The sequence below is a fragment of the Hyaena hyaena genome, unplaced genomic scaffold (assembly GCF_003009895.1).
Source record: "Hyaena hyaena isolate Hyena2069 unplaced genomic scaffold, ASM300989v1 scaffold_296, whole genome shotgun sequence".
NCBI classification, from domain to species: Eukaryota; Metazoa; Chordata; class Mammalia; order Carnivora; family Hyaenidae; genus Hyaena; species Hyaena hyaena.
In genome coordinates, this window is record NW_024080931.1 from 2,108,755 (window position 1) to 2,131,417 (window position 22,663).

Below are 22,663 nucleotides of genomic sequence, written 5' to 3' on the forward strand. Positions count from 1 at the left end.
GAGGCTACTGCTGGCCTCATCTCCTCATTTAGGAAGGATTCCCTTTTGTATTTTCACAAGACTTCTAAACTTTGACATTTTATTTCTGTTGTGATTTTCTCTAATTCCTATATAACTATCACCTTTTATTTGTAAAAACGACGTTGTCACTCCTAATGTTGAAAACCTGATTGTTGCTTATGTAATGGCCTTGGACAAAGAACACCAGGAGTCATGACCTTGCAGCTCAAGGGTGTGGGATGGGGAGCCAGACACACGCCTATTCCCTCCTTGTCTGTGAACAACGAGAAGAAACAGTGTTCACATAGACAATGAGAATGGCAAACATGGCCTCAGACAGTGGAATCTGGCCTGGCGCTCAGAACTGGGCTGTGACATCTCCCCTTGAGCAGAAACCATTTCACCCACCTGTCCTCCCAGAAGATACTTCCTTGTCTGTGATGAGTCAGGGCACACGAGGACCATGTTATGGTCATGTGTGTAAACAAGCTAGAAAATTGACTCTGGGGTGGGTGTGGGGCACCAGGGTGGCTCAGTTGGTTGAGTGTCCAGCTCTTGATTTCTGCTTAGGTCATAATCTCAAGGTCATGGGATCATGGCTCATTTCAGATTCATCACAGAGTGCGGAGCCTGCATAAGACTGTCTCTATCTCTCCCTCTGCCCCTCTCCACTGTTGACATTTTCTCTCTCTCTAACATAAAAACAAAAATTAAAAACATTTCAAAAACATTGCTATGTTGGATATATAATGACGACGGTATTGAGTATCAAAGTATAGTCATAGGAATCAAAGGTCATCACGTAAGACAAACTCCGTTACCATAAACTTCATGTTTTTTCACAATAAACAGCTGTGTAGATATGTGTGTTATCAGAGTTCCAGGCCTCGGGAACAGCTCTGCTGAGAATCCTCAGCCCTGAAGAGCCTGTCCTGGGTAGCCCAAGAATGAGAGAAACCCAGGGAGAAATCCTCATGAACTTGGCATTCAGTAAGGCTTCTTAACTGTTACACGAAAGTCACAGGCAACACAAGAAAAAGTAGGTAAATGAGGCTTCAGCAAGATGAAAATCTTTTGTGCATCAAAGGTCACTATCAAGAGATTGAAAGGACACCCATAAAAATGGGAAAGCAACCTTGTAAATCACATATGTGATAATTTCATATCATGCAGAATACACAAAGAACTCCTATCTGAATAACAAAAACTCATCCCAGTTAGAAAAGAACAAAAGCTTGAACAGACATTTCTCTTAAGATGACACACAAAGGTCTAATAGACACATGAAACAATCCTCACATCAGGACGATGCAAGTCAGAACCACGACGAGATGCCACTTCCCACTCACGAGGACGGTGCGGAGCCAGAATCCAGAGAAGCAGCGGCATCAGGATGTGGAGATATTGGAACCCTGTGCTTGGCTGGTGGGAATGTCAACTGGGGCAGCTGACGTGGAAAAAAGTTTGGTGCTTCTTCAAAAAGTGAAACACAGATTCCAATGTGACCTACGTAATCGAGTCCTACTTAAACTGAAACACTCAGATGTGTGCACACGAATGCCGGGTGCACAACTGTGCTGACCCCGCAAAAGAGGGAAACGTCCCAAGAGCCCCCCAGTGCATGGATGGATGAACAGGGTGCAGCATACACACAGGACGGACGGTTGTTCAGCCCCAGAAAGGAGGCATGGACACATCATGCACGTGAACAAGTCATGAAGATATTCTACCACATGGAAGACACCAGCCACACGAGGCCACATGGTGTGAGTCCACTTACATAAAACAGGCAGAGGAGGCAAATCCACGGAGATGTCAAGAATTTCAACAGTGCCCAGGAGGCATGATCTCATGGCTATTGTGACCTTTAAATTTATTTTGGAAAATAGAGATATAAGTCACATACCATAGGACTCACATTTCTAAGAGTAAAACTCAGTGTTCTTTTTAGTTTTTATTTTTGTATGTTCTCAGAGCTGTGCCACATGTACACACCACCCGAAGAAGGAATTGGAGTCTTTTACATTCCTCATTCACGGACACTGATTACACACTGGATCTGCCGTGACTTTCCTTGCATAATAAAACGTACACCTGAGCATTGTAACGTGTGGCTGTGCCCGGCTGGGGCCGCGGGGGTCCCACTCCCTTGGTGGCTGAGGATCCAGGCACTTTTATTGACCTGAGGCCTGAGAAGTGGAGTTTGGTTCAGAGGGCGGGGCCTCACGCTTTCAGAGGGTCCGGGGAGACCGACCTGTATCCCCTTAGGTGAGGTCACAGGTCAGGGAGCTGTTCTTCTCACTCTTTTATTTTTCAATTTTTTTTTAACGGTCATTTATTTTGAGAGACAGGGAGGGGCAGAGGGAGAGGGAGACGCAGCCCGAAGCAGGCTGCAGGCTCTGAGCCGCCCCTGCGCTCCGCCAGTGAGCTGTCCCGACACAGATGGGACAGGTGCGCCGTCACCCCGTGTGGACGACGAACACAAGCGTCACTAGACCCTTCTGTTCTATCGCGCGCCAATCCGACGCCGGACTCAGGAGGTTCCGCGCAGAAAGTGAGGGGGATTCCCGGGACGGAGGACGAGGCGAGCTGCTCAGCCTGCCCGGAGCGCATTCCGTGGAGAGCAACTTCCGTGCAAGTGCATCGGACAAGTGTGTACAGCAGCCCGTCACTCAGGGGGCAGGAGGCGGGGCATGGGAGGATCTGCCCAATTTGCGTCCACACGGGCGGTGCCAGGTTTAGCCTCCAATCAGAACGTGAAGGGCCGCAGGCTGTCCTATCCCCGTGCGGAAGTGCGGAGGCTCGGTAATGTCCAATCAGGATCCGGGGGAGTTATCTTCGGAACGCCGTCCAATCAGGCCGTAGAGACTGAAGCACCGCCCAATGAGGGCCCGGGGCGTGAAAAACATCCAATCAGGCGCGAGCAGGAGCCCGGTGGGCGTGGCTCCGAGCGGGACAGCTGGCGCACTCGGGTCCTGCGCAGCCCCAGGTGCGGGTGGGGCGGCGGAGCAGGGCGCCCCCGAGATGGTGAGTGCGCGGCCGGAGGGGAGGCCGGGACCAGCCGGGACCAGGTGGAAGCGGCCGCGGCGGGGTGTCCCCGTCCCCAGGGGTCGCACCTGGGTCCTGGGCCGATGGAACTGGGGAAGGAGGTGGGGGAGCGGACACGGGGGAGGCCTGGGTTCGGGGAGCCTGCGAGAAGAGCTAACCAGAGGGAGTTTGCCCCTCGGGGGGACAGGTAGACACTACCCAGGTGAGCTGTCACCTGAAGGACACTATGTGCAGCAGTAAGGAGGCCACAGGGAACCGCTTCCGACTCGGCGGCTCCCCAGCGGGGACGGGTGGGTTTCTTGTACGGAGGGTGAGGGTGAATAGTCGGAAAGCGGGGCTTTGTCGGGGGCAGACGAGGCGGGCCTGAGGGGGCGCAGACCGAGTTGGAACGCGTGTCTAGGAAGCACGCGAGCAGGTTGCTGGTCGGGAGGCCGGCGCCGCCCCCGGGGCTGGGACGCGGGCGTTAGGATCCGGCAGCGGGCGGTGTGGCCGTGGGGCCGGGGCCGCGCGCGCGGAGGGAGCAGGCGCACGCGCACGGGGGCCTGGGCTGCGCGGCCGGGGCGGGAGTGCGGGGCTTGGTCACTCTGCACACGGCACGGAGTCTCCCCGGTTTGGCTGTGTCCTGGCCTGGGGGGGACGGTCAGCCTCTGCGGCCCCGCTGTCCCTTAAAGTCTTCGGGGCTGAGGTTGTTTTTTTGTTTTTCCCTTTCGTTGTAACTCAGACCCGGACCAGGAAGTTGTGCAAGGAGTGTACTGGGTAGTGGAGCCGGGGAGGCGTAGATGTGGGAGGAGAGCGGGGGGCCTAAAACGATTGCTGTTTCTGGGCACCCGTCACCCGCTGGGCTTGCGGGGGGACCCACGGTGGACCCGTCACCCAGCCAACCTGAGTCCTGCTCACTGACGTGGGAAACAGGCAAGCTGTGGGCACAGCAGAAGCTAAGGACGCACCCCCCACTCCCAGCAGGTGGGGAAGGTGTGACCGTCCTCAGCCTGTCTTAGCTGCGCAGGAATGAAGGACAGAGGGAAACAAATGGTTAATGAGGTTTTTGGGGTGATGGTGGGGTAGTGGGGTCCAAAGTCGAAGGTCAAGGAAGAGTTCTTGAAGACCTCTTTGGTGCAAAAAGGTGAACCTGTTAGAGCTGGGAGACAGGACACCAGGGCTGGCGAGCTGTCCTGGGACTTGGGGAGAGACTGGTTTATACTGTGGGGTTGTGGGTGGCCTCGCCCAGGGGAAGTTTCCAAAGAGATTTTCATATGCTAAAGAAGACCCCCAGGATTGGGGCAACTAGGTCTTGTCACGCTAAGGATGTTTTTTTCTCTAACAAACCATTAACATTAAGACTGAGGGAGTTCCTGTTGATGCTTTTACTCAGCCAACCTCAAATATTTGTCAATGGGCTGTAGATTGTGAGGAAATTTAATTTTATCTGCCATTTCCTTCTGCCTTTGTTTCCCACAGCAGTTAACTGACTGAGAGCAGTCAAGCCGGATGTGGGTCTCCATCCACTTAAAATGTCTTAGGGGGGCACCTGGTGGCTCAGTCGGTTAAGCGCTTAAGGGTCCAACTTCGGCTCAGGTCATGATCTCACAGTTCCTGGGTTCCCACGTCGGCCTCTGTGCTGACTGCTCGGAGCCTGGAGGCTGTTTCCATTTCTGTGCCTTTCTCTCTCTCTGACCCTCCCCTGCTACACTGTCTCTCTGTGAGAAATAAATAAAACATTAAAAAATTAAAAAAAAAAAAAAGAAAAAATGTTTTAGGAAATTACAAGGAAACAGAGCAATTTCCAGAAACCTACAGACTCAACTTCCTGGAGCCCCAATATCACCCTCCCCTCCATAGGATGCAATATCTCCTATGATCCGTCCCGTCCCTCCTCACAACTGAGAGCAGCTCATTCTGCCCATGGTCATGGCCCAGTGCTGTAGTGAAACATCTTTTTGCACTAAAGACGTCTCAAGAATTTTTTCTTGATCCTCACCAGCCCCCCAAAACCACATCAGCTCCCTGGTGAGTCAGAAACTGTTCCACCCTCAGTAGTTGCAGGAAGAAAACTATATTAGCAGCAGATGCGGATTCAGGGGATCACAGGGAATGACTTCCAGAGTCTGAGTCCCCAGAGGGAGGGTGGATCGGCTCCTCTGGGTTAGGACTGGGAAGGATATTTCCAAGGGGAAGCCTCCTCATCGTGTGTGGGTCCAGCAGTTTGGGCCCCTGGAGGTCTGGGGAGGGTGGTCACTATTGCTGCAGGGTCAGGTTCTTGTCACTTGATGAGTTAAGGAGAAAGCTGAAAGTGACAGCTTAGGGAAACGTGTGGCAAAAGTCTGTGGGTACAAGCATGTAGACTTGGGGTCTATCTACCCAGTGACAGACCAGGGAAATGACCTCAAATCTGCGCCTGGCTGAGGACGATTTATCACAACCACTTCCACCAGGGACCGGCTCCCATGTCAGGGACCCTCCAGTGAGACAGAACCGGGCTTGGCTGTTCTGTGAGAGGGGGATGGGCAGGAAGGCCCGCGTCAGGCTGGGCCCCTGCGGTGGAGGAAGGCCTCCTGGGCTCAGGCCCCCAGGGCCTTGTTCCTCAGCTCAGTGGGTGCTCGGAGTGTGGGCCCCCCGCAGTTCAGGGCCCGTGGGGGGGGCAGTGGCCTGGGTAACGTTTGGGTAGGAAAGGGGCGGTGGTGGACAGTTGCTCAAACCGGCGTCAAAGGGGAAATCCAAGGGAAAATCCGAAGTGAGTAAGGAGAGACGTGTATTGAGCAGAATGATTGCAAAGGGGGGAGGGGCTGGGGGGGGCTGTTGCACCAGGGGCAGGGGCCGTGCAGGGGCAGCGGCTGCGGCGACAGGCAGGACGCTGTGGGCATAAGACCTGAGCGTCTCAGGAGTCGTGTGAAAGGGGGGAGAGGGGGAAGGACACAGGCGTGAGCAGGTGTGGTGCTGACGCGCACGTTCCCTGAGGCCAGCCTGTCCCCGTGTCCCCAGGAGGGGCTGTGTGGGGCTCAGGCTGAGACAGGCCCATGTCCAGGGTCCGGAGGAGGAGAGAAGCCAAACCAGCGGGGGAGCAGCCGGCACGTTGTGCCCCTTGGTCATGGGGACGCGCAGCTGAGCTGATGGTGGGTGCGGCACAGTGTGGATTGGGGGGGGGGGCGCGCGGGGCCCTGTCGTGGGTGAACCCGGGGACGTCCCTGGGAGGCTTCTCCTGGTCTGACGGGGGAGGGGCCCTGTCTGCAGCCTGCTGGTTCCCAGACCCCAGCGGGGTGGGGGAGGGGCTGCCTTCCTCCTGCCCCTGAGGTTTTCCCGGGAGCACAGGGCTCAGTAGGCATCTGGTGTCACCTGTCCCCTATGAACAGCGCAGTCCCTGTCCAGCTCAGCGCCAATGGCCCTGTCTTCCGACAGCCTCAAGTTCAGCAGGTGTAAACACATGAGTTTCTGCCTCCTTCCTTACCCTTAAGAGCAGAGGGTAGTAAGGGTGTCAGGTCGTTCGTGTCCCTGCTGACTCGGTCACTCTGGGCTTCATCCAGAGAATGTTCCCTGGGGACACGTGTCTCAGGACAGAAATCGCCCTTCTCCCTTAGGGTTGGGGGCACAGGCGGGGGCGCCGCACCTCCATGGCAGCTGGGTGGAGTCACAGACCACACACATCCTGTGAACTGAGACAGGTCACGTGTAAGGGTACCAGGTCCCTGTTCTCTGAAAGGGAGAAACCGCTTCCATTCGCGTGGCCCGCCCAGAGCCCTGGGGCCGCCGCTCCCACTGTAGCCCTGAGCGCAGGGTGGAGGCCGCGATGCTGCACCCGGTTGTCCCCACGCCAGGTTGGGGTCCTCAGGTCACTCAGGTGACCCAGGGCGCTGAAAGCCGGGGTCTCCCCTGGGCTGGGGACCAGTGGCCCCCCGAGCTGGGCCTGGTGGGAGGTGAGGGAAGGTGTGTGGGGTCTCTCTCGCCTGCAGGTGGCCTCCAGCCCCCGGGACGAGTGTGGAAGGCGCTGTGGCCGCCCAGACAGGTCGCAGGGCCCGAGCAGGAGACGCAGTGCAGGGGGTGACTTGGGGTCGCCCTGGGTGGGGGGGTCTCCCGAGGACTGGTGTTGGCATCATCCGTGGGGCTGAGGGGCTAAGTGGCATCTGTGGAAACAAATTCTGTGCAGGTGAGACTGAGGGAAGGCTCCTCGGGGTCAACTGCTGGTGGGAGGGTCATGAACACAGAGCGTTAGGGGTCAGATCATAGCCTGGGAGGGTTTCCTCCCTCGTGAGAATTGGAGCTCCCGAGGAGGGGGCCAGGGTGTGTGGAGCTCAGGGTTTAGTCCCCTTGGGGCTCGGGGTCCCCTCAGACCTCCCCGGTGGACCCGTGTCAGCAGGGAGAGCTGAGTCCCCATGTGGGACCGGGCCTGACCCTCTGCCGTGGGGCGCTGTGTGCTGTGTGGGTGCCGTGGGCGGCTGATCTGAGAGGCTCTCGCTGCCCCTGGTGTCCAGCATGGGTGACACAGTCAGGATTTGTCCTTCAGCCATACCTCTGTTGTGCCCGAATCACGAGTCCCAGAGACCTCCAAGGAGCCGGCACCGATGCAAGTACAAAAGGGTCTTTATTACAAGCTCAAGCAGGGGCTCACCCGCCTGCCGGTGTCATGGCAGCAAGGTGAAGCCAAGAACAATAGCGAACAGGGTTTTTAAGGAGTAAGGGACGGGGGTGTTACAGTACACGTAGCATCATCACATAAGCACCAATTACAATTACAGCTTCGACGATTCAGTGTCTGTGAGGTGTTCATTCCTTTCGGTGGGACCCAGTCATGACTTTAAGAATCCTTTGAAAATGACCAATTGTGAGGTGAGTTCAGAGGGCCCACATGGGGTTCAGACAAGGGGTGAGAAGCTGGCTAGTTTGTATCTGCAGTTCCCAGCCTTGACTCAGACCACAGGAATGTTTCTTTTTCTTTTTGATTAACTGAACTGAGGGCGGTCTGAGGATGGCTTTAGCCTTGAGCAGTCTGAGGCGTTTCCTGGGACTGGGACTGGGGCTACGTGCAGCCCGAGGTTTCTCTTAATGGAGGACTTAATTTTTGGCTCTTCACCTCTTTCCGCAGCTTTCCGTGTGGTCACCCCCAAGCAGCGAGTCACTTGCCTGGGTCTCTGTTGCAGGTGTGATGGGGGATTGTCAGCTGTGCCACCGGTGATGTCGTGGCTGCCGTGGGGCTCCCAGGGCTCGTCTGTGTCACTCGGGCGGGTCCCTAGGGCTCGGGTTGCCTGGTGAACCCCTTCAATCCTAGATGCTGGGGTGTGGGGGTCCCCAGTTCATGTTTTCCTTCTGTCGGCTCTGCTGCTGCCAGCAGTGTGGCCTCGTCTCTGGGGTAAATGCCCCGTAGACTGCATATTGCAGCTCGCGAGTCAGTTACAGGTTAACAGGAAACAGGTGCAGAGTGCGAGCCTCACGTCGGTGCTGGGTCCTGTCACTTGTGGCTTCCTGTGTCCAGCTTGAGTGTGTGACATGGGGTGTCCTTGATGTCACATTGGATTTTCTGACTCCCCTGGGGCTGAGCATTTCTCCTGGGCGGATCCCTCTTCTGTGGAAACCTTTCCAGCGTGTTGTCCCCTGTAACTCACACGTCTGCTTCCTGATGTTCTGTTTCCTTCACGTCCTGTGGACATTCGTGCTGTTTCATTTCTGCGTGTTGTGAGTGTTCTCTCCCGGTCAGGGTGTATCACCTCTCTGTGTCTGCATGGATGGACCCCTCACATTGTTAGTGCACTTGAACTTCCCCGTCTCTTCCTGTGTAGACGACCTTCTTTTGTTCTGTTAGAAAACTCCTCCATCATTCAGGTCATGGTCACACATGCTGGAACTTTCTATTTGTGTGCCTACTGGTTTCTAATACAGTTAAATCCACTGGACTCACTTATTGTCTGGGAGACTGACAATTCATTTTGTCCCTTAGATACCAGTCTACCCAGACCCTGTGTCCTAGGTGCCCTTCTCTGCCACTGCCCTGCTGTCATTGCTTATGGACATCCAGGGGCACCTGATGACTCCCTGTAACTATATCCTAATTATGGGAATAGTTGGCAATCAGACATACTTGTCCTGGAAGAGAAGAGCTTCCCCAAGTGCATCATCCAGTCCACGATAATGAATGTGACACCATCCATTATTCCCACAAAGGATTAGTTAATCCTGTGGAGTGTGGGGTATGCCATGGCTTTTAGGGAGTGATTTTGAAATCGCCATCATGCAGTTGGTCAAGGTGATGGTGGAGTCCTGCAACTGTTGGGGAGCCCTTCCCATCTTCCACCCGTTCAAATAATCCTCTGTCCCTGGGGCCTGTTATTCTCCCCGCAGAGTAACAAGCAAGGAGATTGTCTGTACGTGAGCTATATGGCAGCTTCTCTGAGGCTGACCTCAAGTTGTTCAGGAGCAGTTTTTAGGATTTTAGGGAAAAGGGCAGTTTGGGTTTTTAATGACGTTAAATCAAGAGAATGGAAGATGGGACTCTAGTATGGAGAGCTGTAGCCAGATATTTGGGGAAACCCGAAGAATTCAGGACTTAATCTAGTTTGTAAGGAATATTATCAAAGTCTAATACCTACAAAGATGTGTTATGTAAACATGGTTATTTTGTCTCTGAATTCTCTCTCATTTCCAGAGATAGCAAAATCGAGGATAATTGATTTGTAAAACACGTCGAGTTTTCACAAAATGGCCTAATACAAAAGCTCAACAAACAGTGATTGGCCATAGAAGTTTTTCAAAAAACCTCCTTTGCTCAAAGTTTTTATAAGGAATCTCTACATTGAACTTTTAATAGCCTCTCGAGGCCACAAGAGAAGCCAAGTCTTTGTCATCAGACATGACATGTAGATTTATGTGATTTCCTCTTCTCGAGGTCCCCAAACTATCCTGAGGTTTCCGGCACCTGCCGGGAGCTGACGTTCCTTACTCATCTGGTGAGGCTGCTGGGACCCTGTCAGCGGGACATCAGGCCAGCATTTCCGGGGGGGCTCGATGGCCTCCACAGAGTCCACCTTAAAGCCGCCGAGCTGTCTGCTATTTTCCGAGTCTGTGCGGCTCTCCGTCAAATCGGACGTTCCAGTCCGAGCCTTGGTAAAGAGACCAGTGTGTGCAGCCATGTCCTGTTACAAGGAGAACAGATTCTCACTGCACTTGTGCAGAAAGGAGGGGAGGACTCCGCCCTCAGCCGTGGAGGAAGGTGTCTGCTTGTAGATCAAGTCAGCAGCTGCAGACACGGGGACTGAGGGGCTGAGGGGGACCCGGCAGAAGCAGGGCGGCGACACCGGCAGCACCGGGTCCCAGCTGACCCTTCACACGTGTGCGGTCACCCCGGCCGAGCTGCCATTGCCAGCTGTGCCGCTCGTTGGGAACAGACCTTGGGAACAGAGAGGGGAGGAGGGGAAGGGTCATTCGCCCACACCGCCCCGAATGGTCCGACCTTGTTCCCCTCCGACCTTCAGACCATCCCGGGGAGCCCCCTCGGATAGAGAAAGTAGGGTGCCCGACAAGCACTGTGGTCACTCCTGCCAAAGGGCCAAAGGAAAGGAGAGGGAGGCAGGGATCCCCCTGAAGGGCGGGAGGGGAACCCCTCAGCCTGGGGGGAGAGGGCGGTCCCATAGACTCCCCTGGGGCTTGGGATCCTCGCCAAGGAGCACCCTCAGGTGGAGGTTGTCAAGTGCCCAGATTGTACTAGAGCCAGCCCACACGGGAAACTCCCCGGAAATTCCTAGAACGTCCCGGGAGAGGCCCAGGACAGCAGAGGGTCCCTGTGAAGGCCGTCAAATGTGGGGCGACCCGATGAGGTGGAGGCCGCAGCTCAGGGGGTGAGAGAGTCCCCCCGAGGCGGACAGAGGAGCTGGGGGTGTGCTGAGTCCCCTGCACGGGAGCAGCGGGCAGGGTAGCAAAGGAGAGACCTGCTGCCGGGAGGCGGTGCTGGGGGGCTGTGGTTATGGGGGGCACGAGGGGGGCGTGGACACCTTTGGGATGCGCCCCATGTTGGACCTGCGCCTGGTTGTAAGTACCCAGCGGTGAGTTAGGGACAGTGGCCTGGTCGAGGCAGGTCCCTTAGGAGCCTGTGTGCATTCAGCTGTGTGCTCACTGGGCCCTTTGCTTTGCTCTGTAGCCTTCCATTGCTCAGGTGTGTTGCCTCAACGTGGCACATTCACTGTGATGTTTCCTTCTCTGTTAAAGTGACCGGTGGCTCTGTCCCCATCAATCCCTAGGGACTCTTCCTTCTGGTGCCCTTTTTCTTGAATTCTGAGCCCTGGGTTAAATGTTTCAGAGGTCTGGCTGGTTTCCTGGTTTCTTGAGGCCCTGAACTCGTCTTATACACCTGCTGTTAAAAGGAACCGGGCCCTGGCCTGTGTCCAATCCCAAAGCTCAGCTAATCTGGGGAAAGAGTCATGTGTGCCTTTTTCAGAAGAGAGGTGACTCACCCAGGCTTCTTGACCTTGTCCCTTCCAGGGTGAGAGCAGCACTGGGATCTCAGTGCCCACAACATCCTGACATTATTGTTTCAGTTCATGGAGCTGACGGGGCAGGATCATGTTTGAGCAAGAAAAACGTGTGTCCTCTGATTTCTGTGTTGTCTGCGTGAATATTTCACGTTTTAGTCTGTATTGTACTGGTCTGCTCAGATCTGCCTCAGTACAAATAACTCAGTATACTGAGCATGTGTAAGTCTATGTCAGCTCTTTTCCTCACCATGTGTTTCACGTTCGCCCTTCCCATCACTACGTGCACTGTGGGGGATCTTGCGTGTTGTCACTTCCTACTCACGTGTGACTCATGGGTCCTAGGAATGAATGGAGAGCAGCTCCCTGCCTGTCACCCTTCATCCTCTGAAACACACAGGTGAGGATGGAGCTTTGCTGCAGTAGAGTGTGTGGTATGTTTCAGGACTCTGTGGTCTTTGAGGATGTGGCTGTGAAGTTCACTGCAGACGAGTGGGCTTTGCTGGATCGAGGTCAGAGGAAGCTCTACAGAGATGTGATGCTGGAGACGTGCAGGAACCTGTCTGCTGTGGGTAAGGATGGCCCCGTCCCTTCTCTGGTCTTTTAAGGAGGGAGTTGAAAAGGTTGATATGTGCAAATCCTATGAAACTCTCTATAGAATATCCTTAAGACTTCACCAAATAGTATTAGAAGTGATAAATAAATTTAGAATAGTTGCAGAACAGAAATTAATATTCCACAACCTGTTGCATTTCTGTACTTACTACCCAAGTAACTGAAAAATTAAGCAAACAAATACATGTTCAATTAGTTCACAAACAATACAGTAGTATGTTAAAAGTAACCAAGGAAGTTGAAAGATCTGTACTCTGGAAGTTATAAAACATTTAATGAAAGACCTTGAAGATGACAAAATAAAGGGAAATCTATGCCATTGTTATGAATTCTATGGATTAATTTTGTTGAAAATGCCCATACTATGAAAAGCACTATACACATTCAGTGCAATCTGTATCAATTAATATATGGGTAGCATTTTTCAAGGAACTAGAGCAAGAAATTCTAAAATTTGTATAAAAACAGAAGATTCCAAATAAACAAAACTATTTTGAAAGAGCATACCTAAGCTAAAAATATAACAGTCCCAGAGTTCAAACTATAGTAAACAAAACAGTATAGTACTGGCACAAATATGGACACGGAGATCAAAGCAACAGAATAGAGAGTCCAGAAATAAACCCATGTTTCTTTGGTTAAAAAAATCTAGAAAGAAGGAGCTAAGAATATAAAATGGGGAAAAGACTGTTCAATAAATGGTGTTGGGAAAATGAGGCAGCTACCTTCAAGGAGATGAAACTGGACCAGCTTTGTAAACTCAGTATGGATGAAACACCTGGTGTAGGACTGAAACCCATACACATCTTAGGACAGAACAGAGGTGCTAAACTCATGGACATCAACCTTAGTATTCTTTTTGTGTAATCATCCCTTCAGGTAAGGGAAACGGAAAGAAAAGTAAGAAATTGAAAGAGGAACATAACAGAAATTTTCCCACAGAAAATATAGAGATGGCCCCTTGACACATGAAAAGCTGCTCAATACCATTAATCCTCATGGAAATGCACATCAGAACCACCGGGAGCTGTCCCTCACAGCGGCCAGAATGGCTACTATCAAAAGGCCTGGAAATTCAAGTGTTGGTGAGGATGTGGAGAAGAGGAAACTGATCATTGGTGGGATTTAAATAAGTGCGGCCATCTTGGCAAACAGTTTGGAATTTCCACAACAAAATGAAACAGAACAGTACCATATAGTCAGTAATTCCACTTTGGGGTAGTTCACAAAGGAAAAAACACCAGCACGATAAGATATGTGCACACCCAGACACACTGTACTGTTACTCTGCTCAAGACAGGGAAGCAACACAGCTATTCATCAACAGATGAATGGATAATGAAGATAGAGATAGAAGGGACTATCCCTCAGTAATACGAAAGGGATCAATTCTTGCCATTTGTGACAACATGGATCATCCTAGAGGGTTTGTACTAAGTAAACAAGTCAGATAGAATGACAAACAAAACATGTTACTTAAATGTGAAATCTGAATGACAAAATGAACAAACAACAGATAATTGAACAGACTTGAAATTTAAAGAACAAATTGGTGTTTGTGAGATTAGAAGGGGTTGGAGGGTCAGGTGTAATAGATGGAGGGGATTGAGAAGTACAGATTTGTACTTATTTAATAAGTAAGTCATGGGAAGGAAAAGTAGAGCACAGGGAACATGGTCATTAATTTTGTAGTTTTGTATAGTGACAGCAATTACACTTATGGTGAGCATTTTGTAATATATGTAATCGATGAATCCCCATGTTACGCACCTGACACAAATATATAGGTCAGTGTGCTTCTACCAAACAATGAATGAATGAATGATAAAAAGTCCCACAATTATCCGTCATCAGTGACCTTCAGGACTAAAGTCAGCCCCCGTCTTCCAGATTGCTTGGTGCCCTTCAAATCCTCCCTCCTGCCGAGCTCTTCTCAGGGGAGGGCAGCAACCACACCATCTAGTCTCCTAGTAGCAGCTGGCGCAGCGCAGGCGGGCTCCACTGAGGGCCTATGTCCCTTCTGAAGAGGCCAACCCTTGGTTGGACCAGGGTCTAGAGAAGGGATTGGGATTTGGACACGTCCATTAGAAACATGACTCAGTGGCTGTATGAGCAGAGTGATGTCTCCCATTCATCTGGCTTCCCTGTTGGACTTTTCATCCATTGTTGCCCACGTGGCCAGTCTTTCTGTCTTGCAGAGGTAGGGTGTGGATGTGTGTGTCTTGCCCAGTTTGTTTCTACTTGGCTTTTCTGGTAATACTTATCTCCACATTATCCTCCATCTATTTTGAAGTATTTCTCAATGCACAGGGTGCCATTTCCTACACTTTCTCTATAATTGCCAAAGTCCCAAGTCACCAGAGTCCTCAGAATTTTTTGGTCACGTGACCATTCTCCCTCATGAAGTTCATTGACATTTCAGGATCAGAATATGAATAGAAACAAACATGGTCTGTTTTCTTACCTGACACATCAGGTCATCTCCAAGAAATTCAATTAGGCTGCCAATTCTTGTAGTTTCTCTCAGTCAGGGTAATATGAGTGGATCAAAGGCTCAGCAGAATACTTTGCAGAATGAGACCCCAAGTGATGAGAAAATACTAATGTTTACAAAAATGATTCCTGTTCTGTGTTTGTAGACAAGCAGAAATTTCATAGCAGTGGAGATCTGAGCCAAACGCAGGAAGGGCATTTGAGGTGAGTGACACTTGCAAGGGACGAACGGGGTATGTTGGCAGTTGTGAGACTAACCTGAAATTAAAGAACAGCAGTAAACCTAGCTCAACTATTGTGTAGTCAGAATTTTCAGAAGACGAAGTTTTTATGAATGCATTCTAGATCTTGATCATCTGAAAAACAAGTCAGTTGGAAATAATGGTCAGGGAAAACTATATGTGAGAAGCTCTGAATGTTATGACTCTATTCGAGTCCTCAGCCAGAGCAGTAAGCTTGTACCATTTTGTAACCTTGCAGACAGTGCCACAAACGTACCCATTCATTGACAGTGTCCATTATGTAGTCCAATAATGATTGACAAACATCAATATTTCATTAATTAATAAAAAGAATGCTTTCAAAACATTTCAAAAAATGTTTTATTTATTTCTGAGAGAGAGAGAGTATGAGCAGGGGAGGGTCAGAGAGAGAGGGAGATACAGAATCTGAAGCAGGATCCAGGCTCTGAGCTAGCTGTCAGCACAGAGCCCTATGCGGGGCTCGAACCCACAAACCATGAGATCATGACCTGAACTGAAGTCAGACACTTAACCGACTGAGCCATCCAAGCACCCCAATAAAGAGAATGCTTATAATCATTATTCCCTAACCATGTGCCTTCCTATTTTGAACAGAAGTCCTTTGGTGGAGGATGTCTGTGAACGTATTGAAGGAGATCAACGTGGAGAATCCCTGAAACCGGTTACAAGTCTTACTGTGCATGAAGGGTGCCCCACTGGAGGCAAATCCTGTGAATGCGCTAAGTGTAGAGAAGCCTTCGCAGACGGTTCCTTCCTTGAGAAGCCGGGAAGATCTCAGCCAGGACTCAAACCTAGTCCCGGTGAGGAATGTGAGCCAGCTTGTAGCTCCATCACGAGCCTCAGCCCTCATGTGGACGCAGACCTTGTACAGAAATCTGGTGAAGGTCAGGACACCGGGAGGGCATCTAAGACATATGCGAAGAGACTCAGTATTGAAAAATCTCTAGAGTGCAAGAAACGTGGAAAAGCTTTAACCTGCACATCTTCCTTTCAGGGTCATGTGCGAAATGACTGTGTAAAGAGAGTCCATGCATGTGATGTGTGTGGGAAAACCTTCTTGTATCACTCCTACCTTATACGTCACGTGGGAACTCACAGTGGGGTGAGAATCTCTCAATGTCAGAAGTGTGGGAGAGCCTTCCGATATAAATCAGGCCTGCGAAAACATGTGAGGACCCACGCTCCAGAGAAACCCTATAAATATCAGCCATGGGGGAAAGTCTTCCCTGATCAGCACTCCTTTCTCGAACCTGTGAGAAGACACACACGGGATGAACCATTGGAATGTAAAGAGTGTGGGACAACTTTCGAGAAACATCTACATTTTGAACGTCACATGACCACACACAATGTGGTGAAACCCTATGAATGTCAGGAGTGCGGCAGACTCTTCAGGCATCACCAGACCCTCCGAGTACATATGAGGATACACACTGGGGAGAGACCCTATGAATGTAAGGAATGTGGGAAATCTTTCCGGAAACTTAATCATATTAAACGTCACGTGATCACTCACAATACAGCAAAACCCTATGAATGTCAGGAGTGTGGCAGAGCGTTCGGGCATCAGTCATACCTGCGAGTACACATGAGGACTCACACTGGGGAAAGACCGTATGAATGTCAGCAGTGTGGGAAAACCTTCAGGTATGTTTGGAATCTGCGAGAACATGGGACGATACACACGGGGCGGAGGCCCTATGAGTGTCAGGAGTGTGGGAAAACCTTCAAGTATAAGTCATCCCAGCGAGGACACATGAGGACACACAGTGGCGAAAGACCGTACGAATGTCAGCAGTGTGGGAAAGCCTTCAAGTGTCATTGGAACCTGCGCGAACATGTGATGACACACACTAGGGAGAGACCATACAACTGTCAACGCTGTGGAAAAGCCTTCAGTCGTAAGTGCAACCTTGTAGTACATACTGAGAGATATCACATAGGGGACTGAACTTGGAATATAAGGAGGGAGGGGAAACTTTCAGGACGCACCCACCTTTTGAATATCACATGACCACGCACAATGTAGTGAAACCCTATGAATGTGAGGAGTGTGGCAAAGCCTGCAGGTATCACGGAGACCTGCGAGTACATGCATGGACACCCTGGGGCAAAGCCCTGCAAGTGTCAGCACTGTGGGAAAGCCTTCACATCTCCTTCAAACCTGGGAGCGCATATGAGGATTCACGCTTGGGAGAGATCTTATGAATGTCAGCAGTGTGGGAACGCCTTTATCTCTCCTGCAACCTGCAAGTTCATAGGAGAACTCACACTGAGGGAAGATGTTATGAGTGTCAGCAGTGTGGGAAGGCCTGTAGGTGTTCATCACTCCTGCAAACGCACCTGCAGACACGCTGGGGAGAGACCTTTTGAGTGTACGAAGCGTGGGAAAGCTTTCAGTCAGCTGCAAAATTTTTAAGGTCATTTAAAAACACACAGCGCTATTAAACCCTATGAATGTAAGAGGTGCGGGAAGGCGTACAGGTTCTCCTTATCTGTTTGAGTGCACATGAAGAAACCCCCTGGGGAGAGACCTTGACACATCACCGCTCCCTTCAAGAACACATGAGGCGGCACAGTGGAGAGTTAGCCTTTGTATGTAAGGACTCTGGTAAGACCGTCCAGTGTCCCAAAGACCTGCAAGTACGTGTGATGACCCTCAGTGGGCAGAACCTTATGAAAGTCTTCAGTTCTCCCTCTTCCCTTCGAAGACACATGTGGACGTAAGACCCATGGAAAAGCCTTCAGGTATCTCAGGAACCTGTGAGCACAGACACAGTGTGGGGAAGCATTTCAAATCTTACTGAAAATGCGAGCCAGTACAATGGAGATGATCCTGAATGGACACAATTTTGAGAAATCTTCAGGTATACAACTTCATGTATTTTCCTCATGAAAATTCAGGTGGGAGAGAAATCTTCTCATGTTATGGATATAGTTTTGAGTTCCCAGTGCCTCTTCCTTGATTGGGATCCTAAGTGTATGAATTCCTAGTTTGTGTCACTGATGTGAACACTGATGGTTTTAAGTGGCCTTTGTCCTCTATATCTGTACGACCTAGATGTTGTTATCTCAGACTTAATAATCAGACGGTTATGACCGACATGTCTCTTTCCTGTTACGATGTCTTTCAGATCCAAAGATGATAAAAATGTGGCTGTCGTTGCTGTGTACATACAACTTTGTATACTTTTACAAAAAAAAAATCTTTTGAATTATACATTTCAAAATGTTCTTGTTAAATTTTCATGATGTGAGACCCCTCATTGTTGGAAATTCTTCTCTGTTCTCTGTTGTGATACTGGGATAATCTGATTCTGTGTCTAGTCTTCTTTCCGGCTGTATTAATGAAAGATGTATTTTCACATCAACTCTGTCTTTTTCTTTAGTTTTTAAAAAATTTATTTATTTATTTATTTTTATTATTATTATTATTTTTAATGTTTTATTTATTTCTAGGAGAGAGAGAGAGACAGTGCGAGCAGGGGAGGGTCAGAGAGAGAGGGAGACACAGAATCTGAAGCAGGGTCCAGGCTCTGAGCTGGCAGTCAGCACAGAGCCCGACGCGGGGCTCAAACCCACGAACCGCGAGATCATGACCTAAGCGAAAGTCGGACGCTTAACCGACTAAGCCACCCAGGCGCCCCTAAAAAATTTTTTTAAAATGTATTTTTCAAAGAGAGATAGAATGAGCAAGCAGGAGAGGGGCAGAAAGAGAGGGAGACATAGAATCTGAAACAGGCTCCAGGCTCTGAGCTGTCAGCACAGAGTCCATTGCAGAGCTTGGACCTATGGACTGTGAGATCTTGACCTGAGCTGAAGTCAGATGCTTAACCAGCTGAGTTACCCAGGCACCCATTTATTATCAACTTTTTAAAATGATGATACTGGTTTAGCATTGGTGGGACTCATTATTGGTGTCTTTGGTTGATTTTGTTGCTAATTATGACTTCGAAGAACATTGCTTTGGTCATAACTCAGGTTTGCCATTATGTTTCCATGAGCAGTAATTGTAGTGGAAATATCAGTGGGGTGCTTTCCTCCCTCCTCCAGGAGGTAAACTCTGGAAAGGCCAGTACCCTTAATATCAGCCAGATCAGCCAGCCAAAATATGCCGTCTGTAAATTCTGGACTTAGGTGCCTCTTCAGTTTCATCCTTATTAGAGGTAAAAACACTTCATTGTTTCTATAATGTTCCACAGTTCCTAGGTACCTCAAAGGAATTCCAACTATGGGACAAAAGTTTGTGGTGTTACTCTTGACTAAGTTAGTGTTTGGTCATGAAATGGGGTGTAACTCATATTGGGCTGGACATCAAAGGGAAAGGTATTGCCACCTCAGTACCTTTAAAAGGATTTGCAGGCATTTAGTTGATTAGGTCAGTAAATTGTGCTATTCTTGGTCTTGGACTTGGATTTGAGCCCCATATTGTGTGTGGAGGTAATGTAAAAAAATAATAAAATGGATTCTTCATTAAACAAAGAATTTGCAAAAGCACACCCAACCTAATAATGATCCTCTCTGACTACAGGTGTGGTCCTGGTGGTCTTTGGCTGGAGGTCACTGACAAAGTCATTATCTTAGACTTCTTAAAATACTACAGTCAACTTAACGACAAAAGTCTTGAGTATGTATGAATTTTAAAAATTAACCTGAAGGGAAACAATCATAAAATCATAATGAACCTTGTATTATGACCAGGAAGATAAGAGACTTTCAACTAAGAATTGTCTTGTGAAAAATAGCAAGACAGATTTAACTACCCGTAAGTGAAATGGGATATTTTGATAAAATCTCCCAGCCACTGAAAAGTAAATTACATCATTAGTATACAGGTGTTTTTGTTTTTGTTTTTTTAATGAGTAAGGTTTTTCTGGGCAACATGCAGACACACTTGTTTTTGACTAAACAAAGGTACGCTGTTTTTAATCACAATATAAAAAGTGAACACTTACTGAATTTCTTGGCTTCAACTCCACATAAGAGAAATCACCCACATCCCACCTCAGATATGAGGAAGGTGCTCATTTCTCACACAGGAGGATAGAACCGTGCAGACGACAGTGCAATAGAGGCTCAGAGGCCCATGTGCTTTTTTAGCTGCAGCATTTTATCTGTTGTCCTGGAATCAAGATCCCTGGTCTTCCACAGTGAGAGAATGGGTGCTTGCCTGCAAATGATACCTTATACAAATGTGGCTGGAAGACGGGAGCCAAAGCACCAGAGACATTCAACAAGCGTGACAGTTTAAATCAGTGGCTTGGGGGACATTGTGGGGCTGGGTGGAAAACCTAAAGTTGTGGGTTTCTGACCATGGAATCTGATCCATGACTGGGGGGTCATGGAGACATGAGTGGAAGGCATGGCCACTGATTATTTATCTATTCCCAAAACAGAAGGGGGAAAGTTAGTGTTTGGTTTGGTCCATGCTTGATTGACAGGCTGCTGGTAAGAACTTTTGGGTGCAAGCTTTTTGCCAGATAAGCCGCTATGCGTTTGTCCGTCTGTATGGCGACCCCACCACTAGCCTAGGGCCTCTTCACCTCTGCTTTCGATACTCAGACCACCGGTGAGTTGTCACCTAGAATCGGGAATATGGGGATTCTGGGAAAAGTGGTTGGCCTTACCCGCAATGAAATGATTCAGCAGAACCATGATTATCTACGTGTAGATTTCATTGACTTTTCACAGTAGCATGGAAAAATGGAGTACAGTGAAGAGAGAAAAGGAAAATGTATATGGCAATTATGTATTTTTTAAATATACATACAGTCTGAAATATATATGTGCATATAGTCTGAAATATCTGTATGTTTTAGAGGGATAGCTGTATGTGTGGGTGGAAGGACTAGGAAAACAAAACAGGAAAGTAACGCTCTTTTCCTCCCTGGCTGCTTGAGGCTCTGCCGCCATCATGAACGACACAACTATCCAGACCAGGAAGTTCATGACCAATCGACTACTTCAGTGGAAACAGATGGTCACTGATGTTCTTCACCCCGGAAAGGCAACAGTACCTAAGACAGAGATTCGGGAAAAACCAGCCAAAATGTACAAGACCACACCAGATGTCATCTTTGTGTTTGAATTCAGAACCCATTTTGGAGGTGGCAAGACACCTGGCTTTGGCATGATTTATTATGATTCCTTGGATTATGCAAAGAAAAATGAACCCAAACATAGACTTGCAAGACATGGCCTGTATGAGAAGAAAAAGACATCAAGAAAACAGAGAAAGGAACGCAAGAAAAGAATGAAAAAAATCAGGGGAAATGCAAAAGCCAATGTTGGTGCTGGCAAAAAGAAGGAGTAAAGATTCTGCAGTGACTATCTGGTGCTTTTGCAGATTTTTCATGGGACGATTAATAAACTGAGAACTTTAAAAAAAAACACAGGAAAGTAACAATTTCAAGTAACACTGGAAGTTGATACCTAAATTCATGACACAGTATATGTAGTACAAACATATACAAACCATGGGTTCAGTATTGTACCCCCCACACTTCATGTCCACGTGGAACCTCAGAATGCAGCCTTATCTTGAAATCAGGTGTTTGCATGTGAAGTGAAGATGAGGCCATACTGGAGTAGGGTAGGTCTTGACCCAATGATTGGTGTCCTTATAAAACCTGGAAATTTGGATGCAGAGGCCTGCACTGAAGACAGGGCATGACCTTATGAGACAGGAGGAGGGATTGGCATGATGTGATTACCCGCCAAGGGATGCAAAGGGTTGTGGAGAACCCCCAGGAGCTGGGAAGGAGGCCTGGACAGATTGTCCTTCAGAACTTCCCGAAGGAACCAACTTTGCAGATAACCTGATCTCAGGCTTCCAGCCGCCTCAGTTGTGACACCACGATTGTCTGTCCTCTCAGCCGCCCAGTGGGTGGCACTGTGTTACAGCAGCCCCAGGAGAGGAAAGCATTCTGCGCGGGGGGGGGGAGGGGGGGGGCTTAATATCCAAAAACAGCCAGAAGCCGCTGTGCCCACAGCTGAGTGAGGGGGGAAGAGGAACAGGAGATGGGAAAGAGGATGGGGTGGATCGCATGTGCAGGTCAGCCAAGAAGACTGGTGGCGGGTGGTGTGACCTTTATGATGAGCTGATCAGGCACTGGCCCCTCTGTTACCATGACAACAGACCCCAGGATGGTGACGTCCGGCCAGGTGGTGGGTCACACTGGGTTGGTATCAGTGGCAATGATGTGTCAGTTGGAGTGTGGATAGAATTTGACGTTGGAGCCGTCGGCATTCCCTGGCTTAGAGGTGGGCTGAGAGAGAGTCAAAGGAGACTCCATTGTTTTGTTCAGGAAAAACTGGCGTAATGGTGACGCATCCGCTGAGATGTGGGTCCTCACACGTGGACAAGGTTTTGGTGGAGCAGCAGGAGATCACTCAAGCCTGTTGAGATGGAGATGAAAGGAGAGGATGATCTCTTTAATATGTTAATTGATTTAAAAAATAAATAAAAATAAAATAATAAATATATATTTTTAATATATTTATATAATATAATATATTTTATTATATATATAATTTATATTATATATAATTTATATAATAAAATAAAAATAAAATAAAAATAAATAATAGAAAATAAAAAATTAAAATAAAACATTGAAAAAGGTTAATCATTTTTCTATAATTCAAAACAAACTTGCATAAGAAGTTATTGGGATCTTAGGTTTCATGTGGATAATCTTGGGGCCACTGAAATAGCTACAATAAGGGCATGAAGGCAGGAAAATGGCTGAGCCCTACACAGGAGACACAGTTTAACCCAAATGAATGAAGTGTAGT

General features: G+C 49.1%; 1 protein-coding gene across 3 annotated transcripts; it reads left to right on the forward strand.

Annotated features, from left to right (window-relative positions):
• The first annotated feature begins 2,527 nt into the window (after positions 1 to 2,527).
• LOC120242103 (40S ribosomal protein S24-like) lies at positions 2,528 to 21,783 on the forward strand. Of its 3 annotated transcripts, XM_039247630.1 has the most exons (5): positions 2,950 to 3,027; positions 11,941 to 12,067; positions 14,750 to 14,807; positions 15,461 to 17,733; positions 20,767 to 21,783. In XM_039247630.1, exons 4-5 carry the CDS (start codon positions 17,676 to 17,678, stop codon positions 21,177 to 21,179), a joined length of 471 nt encoding a protein of 156 aa, XP_039103561.1. In that variant the 5' UTR covers positions 2,950 to 3,027; positions 11,941 to 12,067; positions 14,750 to 14,807; positions 15,461 to 17,675; the 3' UTR covers positions 21,180 to 21,783. The 3 variants fall into 3 exon arrangements, with proteins under 3 accessions (XP_039103560.1, XP_039103561.1, XP_039103562.1); XM_039247629.1 differs by lacking the exons at positions 2,950 to 3,027; positions 20,767 to 21,783 and adding an exon at positions 2,528 to 2,651 and having other exon boundaries at positions 15,461 to 18,237; XM_039247631.1 differs by lacking the exons at positions 2,950 to 3,027; positions 11,941 to 12,067; positions 14,750 to 14,807; positions 15,461 to 17,733 and adding an exon at positions 18,851 to 19,032.
• The last annotated feature ends 880 nt before the right edge of the window (positions 21,784 to 22,663 follow it).

Coding starts and splice junctions, on each gene's coding strand:
- LOC120242103 (XM_039247629.1), top strand. CDS start 12,034: ATGCTGGAGACGTGCAGGAACCTGTCTGCTGTGG. Junction 12,068..14,749: donor CAGGAACCTGTCTGCTGTGG/GTAAGGATGGCC, acceptor CTGTGTTTGTAG/ACAAGCAGAAATTTCATAGC. Junction 14,808..15,460: donor ACGCAGGAAGGGCATTTGAG/GTGAGTGACACT, acceptor TATTTTGAACAG/AAGTCCTTTGGTGGAGGATG.